The 14,186-nt window shown below is 40.0% G+C and overlaps 1 protein-coding gene across 1 annotated transcript in view; it reads right to left on the bottom strand.

The window, feature by feature from the left end:
* SVEP1 (sushi, von Willebrand factor type A, EGF and pentraxin domain containing 1) overlaps window positions 1-14,186 on the bottom strand; it is a 171,483-nt gene that overhangs the window by 145,300 nt on the left and 11,997 nt on the right. Inside the window, exons 2-3 of the mRNA XM_084629308.1 lie at window positions 8,021-8,276; window positions 6,608-6,784 (exon numbers count right to left, since the gene is read on the bottom strand). Coding sequence (XP_084485434.1) covers window positions 6,608-6,784; window positions 8,021-8,276 — 433 coding nt within the window. The remainder of the gene's footprint in view (window positions 1-6,607; window positions 6,785-8,020; window positions 8,277-14,186) is intronic.

Genomic DNA, 14,186 nt, shown 5'->3' with positions numbered 1-14,186 from the left:
AGAACCAAAGAATGATGACAATGAACATTTGTGCTGATGAAAAGCAGGCACGGATCCCTAGCTGATTAGCTGGGGAAATCCTACATCCCTCTCTCATTTAGGTCAGTATATTTCTCTCCTCTCTTTCTGTTACAGTTGGTCATTTAGTATAGTATATTAATGTGTAAGCCAAAGTGCACTATTATAAAATGTATAAACCGAAAAGCTAAAGAAAATAATCCATAGCATGATAAAATTCCACTACAGAGGAGCATTTTTAAATAAGTAAATGCACCCAGAATTTATTGCCAAGGATGCTGGGAAGTTAAATTCACTGTTTGTAAAACTGTCTGAGCCAATTTGAGCATCCAAGTGTAGAATTTGGATGTCAAAGCACAGAACTGGATGTAGACATTTTTCAGCTCTTTTTGATTTATTAAAACTGATTTACTGCATTTTTTTGTTACCAAGAATTACAGCACAAGATAACACACCACCATTTGTAGCACTCAGGCATTTAAAATTTTTCCTAAACAGATTTTCCTTTTTCCATCTACCAATTCGTGTCCTCAGCAGAAATTCTTTTTTTACCAAGGTCCAAACTAGAGATGACCAAACCATTTGGACAAAACAGGAATCAAGTCACACCTTTGTCCAACCAGCAAAATGAGCCAGAAATTTCACTGAGATGAAGGCAAAGTATCTTACAATCCATTTCTCCACTCTCCCCTTCTTGAACCTCTTTCCTCACCCACCTTTTACTGGTGGGATCTCAGCCAGCTGCTGATGCTTCTCCAGTGTGATTTTCATGGTTGTCACAAAGCAAAATGCACAGCACACCTTGGAGGCCTCAAATCCCATGCACTTTCTGACTTCCCAAGCATACGGTACACTCTGGGACGTTACTCCAGAGTATGAAAAAACGGACAGTGGCTGGCCCAGCCCCACCACTTGCTACCACTGCAGGGAGAAATGTTACAGAACCTCTTCCTGAAAACTACAGTGGTCAGAGAAAGGGCTACCTAGATTCCAAAGAGGAGCAGAATCCTCCCTACAGCAAAAGATACCAGAGTAGCTGCCCTAGCATTCTTTGGATAGCTTATTGGAATCTTGATTGGTATCAAGGTTCTTCCTGTCCTACTGAGTAAACAATTAGTAATAGGACATATACATTAAATTTCGTAAAAATCACCAGGAGCCCCACAAAAAAAAAGTTGTTTTTTTTTTAAATCTTGTTCACCGCCCCCAGCTCCCACACACCCACACCAAGTTTTCCTTTGTATTTCCAAGTTAGAACAACCTTGAAAATCTCATAACAAAGCTCAGTTGAAATCACCACATTTGGGTCCAAACCTTGAAAAACCAAGAGTTTTGCCCACTGACAACACAAAGTTATAACTCTGCTCAAGCTCACTCATGCTGGGCCCAGATGTTCTCAAAAAACTCTCACAAATCTTTCAACAGACTTGGTCTGGATTTCAAGCTTGTAATAAAGCCAAAATTTCATGAGGTTTCGTGTTTCATTGCAAAGGCTTTGCACAGCTCTAATTAACATACTATTTGCTTGCAAAACTGATCTGTCATATAGTCGGATGATAATGGCTTTATTGCATCCCTGTTAGAAATATGTTAGAAGCCTGGACAGCTTCTTAAACTGTTCATCCAGATGGTACTATTTAAATTCCACACTGCCGCAATTATTCACATTCCATTCTCATGCAGCAAAGTTAAAAAAAACAAAACAAAAAACCATCATGTCTACATTTAACATATGCACTTAAATTAGCATTGTTATAAAATCTTCTGTATACTAATTTGTGCTTTGCCAACCACACATTTTCTTCATAAATGGCATGTGCTGTAAAAAATGAAGTCCATATTTTTCAATTAAAGAAACCATAGAAGGAATTTGTCTTATTGATGGAAGACGACTGTCATGTCAGAGACAACAGGACAATGTTTAGGGGCATGATTAGATTTAACTGGTAAAGTGGCCACCTAGGGCACCACATTTCAGGCGGCATCATGTCTTTGAGAGGAGATCCAATCCATGAAGAGCTCGGTTGCCAAAGAACTCTGCTTCTGAGAGCCTAACCTTAAAGAACATCATTACAGGTGAAGGCAGGCTGTGAAGAAGATGCATTCCCTAACCTAGCAAGAAAGAGAGGCTGAAGCAGATAAAGAGGTTATATTTTAGCATTCTGTGTGGTTTGGAATAGAATGAACTTTAACAGGCTATCTTAAAAATGACAGAATGGCGGCAACATCTTAGGTCTATCTCTGTACAACGGCAGAGTATAAAGGCAGTTTTTTTTTTTTGCTGACCGGCAGCTGCTGTGTTTTCGTCTGAGAGTCTACATAAGTTTGAAATGTGATAGGTGCACCCAATGGAAGAGGAAGGAAACGTAAAATATCTGCTTTGTTCATCTGGGGATGTTTGTAGGGGAGAAACCAAAATATTCTTCACTGGGCTGCACAACACGTAGGGCCACCCATGATATTAGCAGCTTCCCATGTATGTACATCTCCAAGTACAATTTAACACTCTGATATTTCTCCGAGTACCTCTTTCTTCCATCATTCTGTCTCATATTTTGCTTTCCATGGACTTCCTTTGTCACAGCTGCCATGGAAATCTCTGAATGTGTGTGATTCCTGTGTGGGCAATGACTCACTTAACTTTGTTTGTTTTTATAAAGCAGAGAACACTTGGTCTGCTCCTCTTTATATGGCAAATCATTCACAATACTGGAGGAGGTTTAGGGCCAATTTCTACTGTCTGATGTTGAGCATGTGGCTCTCATTTTATTTTATGGAGACTTTCTAGAGGCCATTTTTGGGTAATTAGGGAAGTAACTGACTTTACACAGTTATTTTGTTGCTTCATATATAATGCTATAAACCACGTGTCTAACCACGGGCATAAATAGAATAATTTTAATTAAAAGAGCACGTTGTTACCAAAAGCACTCCTGTATTCACACCCTACACACTACTGTAATAATCTTTGTACAAAATACGTGAGCTATTTGTGAGATATCATTCGAAATTTGTGAGATATCTTAAAACTAATAACTCACTGGTCAATATTATCACGGTGAAATGTAGGTAGCAACATTATATGTAAAGTTAGAAAATCCTGCTATGATGTTGTTAGCACATGTTCAGAACCACTCAGCCCTGCCTAGGCAAAGGTTATTAAACAGATCTATCCTATCCAGAGAAATGTGTGTTTACCTCAATTTACAGGTAAGTAGTAAACAGGTCCTCAAGACAGCAAGGGGAGGAAGTGAGAGGAGACAAATCAAATTTGCATTTCAGCAAACACAGGTGAGAAGAAAAAGCATAGAGACTCCATCACCACCAGACTCCATGTCACCTCCTTTACAGTTTGAATAATCTTTGCTTTGAAGAGGTAACCTTCAGAAGAACCCACTTTCAAAGTTCACTGGACTATAAAAGAAAGGGGGCAGATAACCCCAAGTTCTCTCTCTTGCTCTTTCACCTAAGACGACAAATGCACCAGCAACCTCTGGGAAAGATCCTGACCAAGGAAAGGGTCACTCACCATCTTGCTGGAAGACTGCAGGTGAGAAAGACCATCTTGAACAAAAGCCCAGAACCAAAACTTGGCAGATTAAGTTTTAGACTTTTAAATGCTTTCACTTTTATTTACTCGTAACCATTTCTAACTTTCTCACTTACACCTGAACTCACTTAAAATACCATCTTCTTTTGTTAATAAACTTGTTTTATTTTTTAATATAAACCAATCCAATGCTATGTTTAGGCTGAACTATTTGGTGACTCCAGTCAAAGTAGCAAACTGTTGAATATTGACTCTTTACAGGAACAACAAACCTTTAATATCTGAACTTTCCAAGAGAAGGCTGGACAGCACAGAACACATGTTTTTGGGATAATCTGGGACTGGGAGTGTGTTGGGGTCCTGCTGCAAGTAGTAACCAAGGCTGGTGGAAGCCAGAGTGTGGCTGGTGTGTTGCTGACAGGCTGCTGGGGTCAGAGCGGCTAAACAAGGCTGCAGCTATACAGAGACACTGAGCGTGCAACCTGCACGCTGGTAGGCTGTTTGTGAGGAGCCCACATTGGGAACTACAACAGCAAACCATTGTGAGGCACCCAATGTTGTGGGGCAGGTAGTGACACAGTCTGTCACTGGTCTGGATTGCATCCCGGAATGTGACATGTATATACATTAGAGGAGGAGAACAATTTCCTTTCTTGATGAAAACTCTATGCGCAAGTCATATTCTTTGAATTACAATGGTATCCACAAGCTTAAAAAATTGAAAACTAAAGACAGCACAATTAATCACAGTCCATCATTAAGTCCCACCAAAGCAAACTTGCCAGCAGCATTCCCGCGCGTTATACCATGAATAAGAGCTAGCATGCAGTCTGCAAATTCCTCATGCTTTACAAAACCATACTTATGCTCACCAGGGGAAAGTTCAATAAAAAATGCTGGAATCTATTTCGGAAAACAAGATTTCGAAATACGTTTTTCTTTTAAGGAATACATGTGGCCTTTTGTCTCTCTCTCTTTCCTAAGAGGCAATACAACACTTCAGCAGATTAAGTTTTATTTGCAAGAATAGGCCAATTCTATCCAAAAATACAAGTGTGCAACTTTCATTAACTTTGCCAGATGATGCACATGAAAAGCAGATGGCAGAACTTCGCTTCACTGGCATTGCATATAATACAGGATATCTTGTAAAACTTCGATTTAACAGATGATTGCTGATGTACTATTGAAATAACACTTTGTTCTTCAGTTGCCAAATGCACATTTAAAGAAGTTATGGGTTTACACTGTTTTTGTTCAGGGGCATGTTCATGCTAGAGCAGACCCTTTTTAACAGAAGAGACGAAGTGCAGGATCTGGTGATAGTTCTGTAATGACAGGTCAACTGGAAAACGCATTTGACTTCTGCAGTAGTTAATAAAAAACAATATTTAACTATACAAACTACTGAGAGGTATCAATGTTGAATACATTTGCCATATTTTGCCATAGGAATGCTCCTTCTTGCGAAGCTGAGCCCGAAGAAATCAGATGAAAAAAAACAACACCTTTTTAAATTGAGTTAGGATTGAGAATATATTTCACTTAAAATAACTGGTAGAATGAAATATTCTTGAAAGCAAAGAAATTTGAAGTTAAAGCGTGACATGCTCAGCTCCCTGCAGCTCCCATTGACTGGGAACGGCGAACCACGGCCATTGGGAGCTGTGGGGGGCCGTGCCGGCAGACGGTCAACGTAAACACAATGTCTCGCAGCCCGCCAGCGGATTACCCTGATGGGCCACGTGCTGAAGGTTGCCGACCCCTGCGCTATACCTTACTCATCCTTCTCACAGAGATCTGAGAAGATACCCTCCACGCTTAGGTCCCAGATCTATCGGTGTCCTTTCCACTCTACCCTTTGAGCAAATAGCCTGAGAACAGTTACAAATGATAGTGAACAACCACATAACCTTATTTTAAAAAACAAAAATTATGAAACATCATGAAAGGCCATAATGTTGTTGTAATTCATACACTCAGCAGAGCAGGCTTACATTTCATGAGGCAGCTGGTGAAAATTTTGATTACACATGTGAGAGCTTGGAGACAGAATTAAGATTGGTATAAATCAGTATTAACTTTATCTTACATTTCTTTTTCTGGTGATATTTCATTACAACAATTTCTTTTAACTATCTTATAAACTAAGTAGAAAAAAAGTGAAGAAGTGTTTTGATTATTGTGATATTTCTCTCCCATAAAAGTTAATGCAATTGGACACAACTTGTATATCCTTTTTACAAGCATATTTTCCCTTCACTTATTGTAATCATTCCATTATGTTTAAAAAGCATTTCCTTCGATGATCTTCCAATGGCAAGAAAACTTTAATTTGAATTTGGTTTTGTTTGTAAAAAGGGATTTTATAGTGACAAAATGGCTGATATCCATCCATCCATATTTTCATAATAGCTCTTATCACTGTAGCATCTAGTGCTTCCCAGAATTGAAAGCCAATTCCACAAAAGACCAGTGTAATCATTTCCCTCCTTATTTCCCTTCAAGCAGTTCAGGCTATATACATGAAAATTAAGTAATAAATGAATGTCTACTGTGAAGCTGTATATTGAATCTGACTATTTCATCGTTGTTCATGGACAATGCTATATGGAATCCAGGAATTCAAAAATACGGCCGTCAATAAATGTCTCTATTTCAGTTGGAGGACTGTCTTTCTATCAGCACTACTAAGGGGCAGTTCACAAAAACAGTCACACAAAAGTCTTACTGAAATGTGATACGTTTCTGCTTAGCATCTGGAACTTTTTTCTTCTCTAGCAAGTGAAAGCCAATTTGGGAGAATCCAAGAACATTCAGTCTATCATGAGTTTAATGTAAGAACCGCTTGCATTAAGATTAATGTACAAGGGCCGGATCCAAAACGGACTAAGGCAGTGGGAGTTTTTCCATTGACTTTGGATCAGGCCCATAGTCGTACATCTGCAAGCAGAACAGCATATTACTTCGTGTGAGCTGAATTAGATTTACATTTAGGATATGTAGATAAATCGGGGGATCTGAAAAATGGAGACTGACCTGTGCACTCATGCTGTAGTCCTTTACCATAGTACCCTTTTTCACAGATACACTCGAACTGCCCTGTGTGAGTGCCACATTTGCAGCTTGCCATGATGTCACAGCAGTTCTCATTTGCCTCGCAGAGATATGAACAATAGGATATATCTTCTTGAATGTAACTGCCAGAAGGCAGATCTGTAATACAAATTAATTACAAAGGCCGCAAAAGTTAATAATTAGTGAAATGTTGCCGAAAACCTTACAGTTCCAATATTCACTTGTGGTGGTAACGATGTGAAGCAATGCTTCAGTTCTTTGAAATGTACGGCTCAAATTCTGAAGTTCTTAACTCGGGAAACACTGAAGTCTACGAAGCAAAAATCCTGAAGTCTTTACTCAGTTTCTTTTTAGTTCTTACTAAGGCAAAATTATCATTGACCTCAATGCAAGAATTAAAAGGAAAACAAGGGCCTAAATTAGGTTCCACCAAAATCACAGGACTGAATTTGAGTTTGATGACCCTATGAGATCAATCTGTCATTGAACATGTAACTGTTAAAATAAGTAGATTCTCCGCCTCCACAAAAAAAGGTCTAATTAAACATCCTTCATAATAGAAAAAAACATCATGCACCAAAAGAATTTGGTGGTACATATGTACCATATTCATGTTAAATCAGAATGTTTACTTAAATCAAAACTACAAAAATACTCATGGATAGATCCTTAGTTGATGTGCAGCTGCATAGCTCCCGCTTCAAGCAAGTGTAGATACACTTATTTACACCAGGTGAAGATTCAGCCCTACATTCTTAACAGCTACTCTCATCCTGTTTTTTTTTTTGTTCAGTGACAATTCTTCATAAAGGTAAACATCAGAAACCAGTTCCGTTTTATAGAATTTTTATACCTAAAGAAATGTCACATTTACAAGAGGTAGTTTTAGGAATTTCTGAAATATTCTAAATCTGTGTTATGTGCCCACAGCGTATAAAGGCTTTTATTAATACTGAGACAAATCCTGAAGTCCTTCTTAGGGCCGGTCTGCCTCTTTAGGTGCCTAAATACCTTTGAAAACTAGACCAAAGTTCTTATTTAGGCAAAATCTCCATTGGGTCAACGCTGACATTCTTACCCAGTTCTTACTCAGGTAAAATGAAGCCTTGAAACTGGTCCAAAGGGCAATGTACATGCACACCAAAGAGAAGAATTTGGCTCAATCTGTTGACTTTGAAAGAGCTACTATTTACCTTAATTCCTGAAATCTGCAGGTTTCTGTTGAATGTAATACAAATGAATGCAAGAAAAATACAGAAGGAAAGAGACTACAACACACATATGAAACATTTCACAAGGCCTGTTATTTCCAGCCAGGCCCTATGCTCTCTCTGGCATCTGAAATGATACTTCCAGGGTTACTAAATGTAATACCTTCATGAAGAGCTCTGCGAGCTAAAGCCTCAAACTCGGCAAAGCTGTGAAGCAGGTAACAGTGTTCCTCCTTTGGATGGGAAGACATGTCATTCAGTTCTCGGATGTTGCCCTGCCATATTCCAAATGTGAAGATCTCTACTCCAGATTCACGTAAGGATGCTGCGATGGGTCTAGGATCACCTCCATTGGAATATCCATCAGTAATTAGAAATATCACTTTTGTAGCATTTTCACGGGAGTGATGAAGTATTTGCTGCAATAGATTATAAAACAGTACATCTCAGGCAAAGGGTTAACAGTGGCTGACCTGCATGTAGTACTTTCTTCCACAGTGCATCTCCTTTTATTTGACTTGTTTTCTGACTTAATCCAGTTTTGCTGGACCACCCAGTACTAACACAAGAAGATCAACAATCTTTAATCAGAGACTGTGGTTATCAAGCCAAATATTGACTCATTTTTATATGCTCAGACTCCTGGCATGATACAGATACTGTGAATTTGTGATGCTGGGCCAATGAGCCACTTTTCACAGCGATGAATAAAATCATCTGCTCTGGCAGAGGGCAAAAATAAAAATAAAATTCAAACACACAGTTCTTATGGTGGTGAAAAGACCTTCATTAGTGTTTCATCAACTCTGACTAGGTAACAATTAGGATGGATAGTACACTGTAGATGCAACTTAAGACCCATTGGTCCAGATTCTCAGATGGTGTAAACTAGGAAAGTGGCAACGGAGTTATGGTGACTTACAGCAACTGAGGATCTGGCCCTTGTCCTTTGCAGTTTATCATAGTGGGCCACACGTTTTACAACTGAAATCATTGTCCAGAGCAAAACCGTTTACCTGATCCCTTTAACACAGTGGTGGGCAATGGCCCGTCAAGGTAATCTACTGGTGGACCGCGAGACAATTTGTTTACATTGACCGTCCGCAGGCATGTCTGCCTGCAGCTCCCAGTGGCCGCGGTTCACTGTTCCCAGCCAATGGGAGCTGCAGGAAGTGGTGGCACTGAGTACGTCAGTAAAGCTGGCAAAAAAAAGCATTGAGTACTTCAGCTTTTGCACATAATCTGTCACTAGGTTGCCTCCCCCATTCCCTGACCACCTTCTTGTTGCTAACATACCTGTAAAAACCCTTTCTTGTTACCTTCACATCCCTTGCTAGCTGCAACTCCTTTACTGGAATGGTCCAGGGAAACTGTACTTGGAAGTATCCAAGGGGACAATCCTCAAAATTATAATTTCAAGTGTGTAAAAATAAAAACTTAACTTCTACAAATACCGCGAAAGCTACAGTTTTAAATGTCACTGCATCACCCATTCAATGATTGTGAACCTGCTAGCTCACCTGCTGTCAACACACAGATGTCAAAGCTAACCAGGAGTAGTAATACCCAGTGTGGGATAGGACATTAGTGAGCATTTTGCCTGAGCAAAGATTGCAGGATCAGGCCTCATATCAGTTACACATATAGCACAGACTGATTGAGGGTGCAAGTATACTGGTCGTTACCTCTGACAGAGCCTAATCCAAAACTCATTAAAATCAGTAGAAAGCCTCTGATTGATTGTGGTGGGGTTTGGATCAGGTCCATGCTGAATTGTGGTTTGTGAAGCATTATGGCATGATTATGCTTTCTTTTGGAATTCATAAATTTCAGATCACAAATTAATTACCATGGAAGCAGCACATCATATTTTATATGTGTAGTGTATGTGTATATATATGCATTAAATAAGCATGCTTTTAGCATCATGATTTTAGTGTCAGAAAGAAAATGTAAAATCTTTTTTTGAAGGAAAGTGGGCATCATGGCCACCTGCTGTCATTAGCACATTTAATGGAAACCTAGAAAACACACAGTTAGTTACACAAGATCATTCTCCAAGATCACCCTTTAAAATTATTACACACTGATCTAGCACTTTACTGAAAAACAGTTGATCAAGATCTAATCTCCAAAAATGATTTTCTGGATAAAGAGCATTTCATTAAAAGGAAAGTGACACCAATCGTATGCCAGCCTAACAAACAGCTGCTTCAGACAAGAGATCATGAAGTTACCTGGTGTGCATTCAAAACATGCAGGCAACAGTGGAAACTGCCAAAGAGATAATCAGACAGCTAAATGTTGCTCCTGGAACAACAAAATTTAATAGCTTGGCCCTTAAGTCTTGCAGCTGTAATCTTAGATATAGAATCCCTGTTGTATAAGGAAGAAGACTAAAAGAACAAAATGGAGAGACATTAAGCGTTTGAGCAAAGAAAGTAGACAAGTCTATTTTTAAATTATATGCATATGGTAGACACTCCAATTAGTTGCTTTGCTTCTTTTTATGAACATAGCATTAAATACAGGCTACTTGAAGGAATGCTTGATATTCCAGTGTGGGTCTACAACTGTTGGATGTTTTCTGGTAAATTGTACCCTAATCTATGGTCACTAATGGAGCTGAGGCCAAATGGATTCCATTTTTCCCCACAAACATTTGTCAGACATTTTTCATCAGTTTTATTTAATGAAAATCTGTATCACCTTCCTCTCCCTGCAACCCTCCCAGAAAACTCTTGTAAAAGCCACTTTTGTTCTAAACATTTCAACCTTAATTTATATAAGTAGAATGACTCAAACCCCACCCCTCACCCTACGAATATTTATGTACAAGTAACTTTATTCGTGTCACTAGTCCCCATTAACTCAATGGGGCTACCCACATGCGTAAAGTTAAGTATGAGTATTTTTTCAGGATCAGGTCTTGAGTTTTTATGGACTGAGCATAAGAACCCATGAGTTATACTGGAGATTTGGATAGGACCTATTTCTCAGAGGCACTGAAAACACACAGCTGCCCGGGACTTCACACTCAGCATTACTGAAAATTAGGCCCTGAATTACTTGTTTAATTGAAAATGAGGTCCATACCATAATTACAGTAAAGTAATTTTAATAACAGACCAACCGAAAATACAATTAAATGGTCACAGTGCTGGTTAGCTATTGTAGAGGGTCAGTAGTAAGCTTTTCTCTTTATCCCTCTTTCAGGTTTTAAGCATTGATTGGATGCGTTAGACTGTTTCAACATACAATCCTTTTACTCCTACGACAAAATTCAACATTCTTTTCACATTAGCAAAAAGTTATAACCATCTGCATTGTATTCAGTCTCAGTTCAGTGTGTACAAGTATCTGGCAGACTAGCCATCTCCCCTGTGCCAGGAATAGCCCTCAGAATTATAAAAATGTAGTCTTGTGTAACAAAGTTAGTACACAAAATCCAGCTCGAGAAATTCAGCAGTTAGGACAGATAATTCTTATAAGAATTCCAGGGCTAGTTGCCTTTCTATGTTTTCAATATTAATTTAGGGTTTGTGAAAGGTATGGGATTGGCAGCATCTGAGACTGAAGACTCCTTATCCACTGAACAGGTACAGCACAGGAACTGCTGTTATTATTTGCCTTGCCTCTGAAGAGAGAGAGTAGCTTAGTGTCTGTGCCCGTTCAATATTTGGCCTTTGGAGAGGCTGCCAACTAAAATGCCATTTGTGATTAAAAAGAAAAGGAGGACCTGTGGCACCTTACAGACTAACACATTTATATGAGCATAAGCTTTTGTGAGCTACATGAAAGCTTATGCTCAAATAAATTTGTTAGTCTCTAAGGTGCCACAAGTCCTCCTTTTCGTTTTGCAGATACAGACTAACACGGCTGCTACTCTGAAATTTGTGATTAAGACACCCTGTCCATGAAGAACTGAACTGAGATGGACTAATTCAGCTCAGATAATCATCAGATAACATCTCTCAGCCCCTGACATTCCAGGATGAAGTCATGCTAGCACAGTGGTCATCCTTAAAAAGTTTCAGTGTTATTTTAGATGCCAAAATAATGTTACCGCAGCATTTAAAGCATTCCCTGAGTATTCTCTTATGACAACATTTACAGGACTCCTTAAAGGTAGTGTAAGGAATACCTAGGAAATACTGAGCTAGCACTATCAGCTGCAGTAACTGTGAAGCGTTTTAGAGAGTGATCACTATAACTTCTTTCAGAGTAGCAGCCGCGTTAGTCTGTATCCACAAAAAGAACAGGAGGACTTGTGGCAAGTGGGCTGTAGCCCACGAAAGCTTATGCTCAAATAAATTTGTTAGTCTCTAAGGTGCCACAAATACTTCTCCTCTTATAACTTCTTTGCATTTCATTACCAACCCACAGAGCCATTTGTCCTTTCTGTACCAACAGCTTGTTTATGTTTACCTAGTTTGTAACCTGTGCGCAATGAGAAGATGCAAAAACCCTTGGTCTAATTCAGAGTAGTCTCAAAATCCCTATCATGAGAGACATTAATGCCACTGCCTTATGTGTGGAGGGGTAGAGCCTAACCTTTCTGTGACTCAGCTATTCATCCTTGAATTAGGAATAATACTTCTGAACCTCACAAGATGGCCAGGAGGCTCAAGGATGTTTGCTGAAGTGCTCTGAAGCTGTTAGATGGAAGAGGCAATAAAAGCTCAAAGTATTATCACCTGATTTTACCACCTCTTCTTTGGTTCCCTCCTCACTGTTGTTTTGCCCGTTACATTCAGATGCATCCTCTACTCTTTTAGGTTTTTCCCATTCAAAAGAGGAGCTAATGTTGATAGCTAGCGGTTCTGACCTCTGGTTGAAATTTTGTTTTAAGACCTCAGACAGACTGCTGCTCTTCACACATGTGGGTGGACAGGAATGGTGGGAATAGATGCAATCAGCAAGTCTGTTTTATTTTGATTTTCTCGAGATATTTTCCCTGAATTATCCAGGGAGAGATTTACTCTAATGAATACCGTTCCTTTCCAATACGTAATTGCAGACACACTGCTCCGTTTCCACAATGAGAGCTGCATGCACAAAATTAAGGACGTTACATTGCTCTAAATGCCCACAGATTAGAACATCAGTGCCATAAGAAACAGGCTCTTGCTACTACATAAAAGCCAAGCACGACTATTACTTTCAGAGCAGGACAGGCTAATCCTGTTGCAGTGTTCTATTACAGGGATGTTATTTCAGTTAAACCAAATCACTTATGTAGATTTAATCAATTGATCTGACACATGTTGTTACAGTAATTCTGAATGACTGAATTTTCAGAAGTACGTGCTTACCATATGCAGGCAAAATGCGTACCTACACATGCATTGTCCTTCATCATTCTATTTTCGTCTTTTTGCTTTCTTCCATGTCATCTCATCTCCCTCTCTTCAGTCAAATCTCTTCTTAAAACACACTTCTGCACTGTTTTCAGCTTGTAATCATATTTGGGGCTGGAAAGAAATATTGCCCCAGGTAAGATTGGCGGAGACCCTGGAGAGTTTTCGCCTTCACCTGGACGGACCAAATGGGATGGATCAAACTAGAAATGGCCTCTGTACTACACATGAAAAGTGAACTTCAGGCAACTAGATGGCTAATTTCCAATACCTCAGCAAGATGTCTAGTGCAGTGGTTCTCAAAGCCGGTCTGCCGCTTGTTCAGGGAAAGCCCCTGGCGGGCCGAACTGTTTGTTTACCTGCTGCATCCACAGGTTCGGCTGATCGCAGCTCCCACTGAACGTGGTTCACTGCTCCAGGCCAATGGGGGCTGTGGGAAGCGGTGCGGGCCAAGGGACGTGCTGGCCGCCCTTCCCGCAGCCCCCATTGGCCTGGAACCGCAAACTGCGGCCAGTGGGAGCTGCGATCGGCTGAACCTGCGGACGCGACAGGTAAACAAACTGGTCTGGCCTGCCAGGGACTTTCCCTGAACAAGCAACGGACCGGCTATGAGAACCACTGGTCTAGTGTATTAAAATCTTTGGCAATATTCCAGAAACCCAAACACACATTTTAGGTATGATGTTTATTGTAATGATCTCTCATTTTCAAATGCTGGAAGTGCAGATAGCACTCCTTATCCCGGCAGTGCAAAGCAAGTGGAAAATCAGCTTAGTCACGAAAGCCCAAGCCCGAACATTATTTTTAGCCCTGTAGCATGAGCCCTGGTCAATTGACCAGGGCGCTGAGACCCGCTGCCATGTGGGGTTTTTTGCTGTGCACACATACCCATAGACCCTCAACTCGGTTTGCGTGGTCTATGAGTATGTCTGGGGACATACCAGGGGATGTGACTGTAGCATACACAGG

This window comes from Lepidochelys olivacea (assembly GCF_965140295.1).
Source record: "Lepidochelys olivacea isolate rLepOli2 genome assembly, chromosome: 5".
NCBI lineage: Eukaryota > Metazoa > Chordata > Testudines > Cheloniidae > Lepidochelys > Lepidochelys olivacea.
The sequence above is the reverse complement of the archived record's forward strand: the minus strand, read 5'-3'. Positions and strand labels throughout refer to the sequence as shown.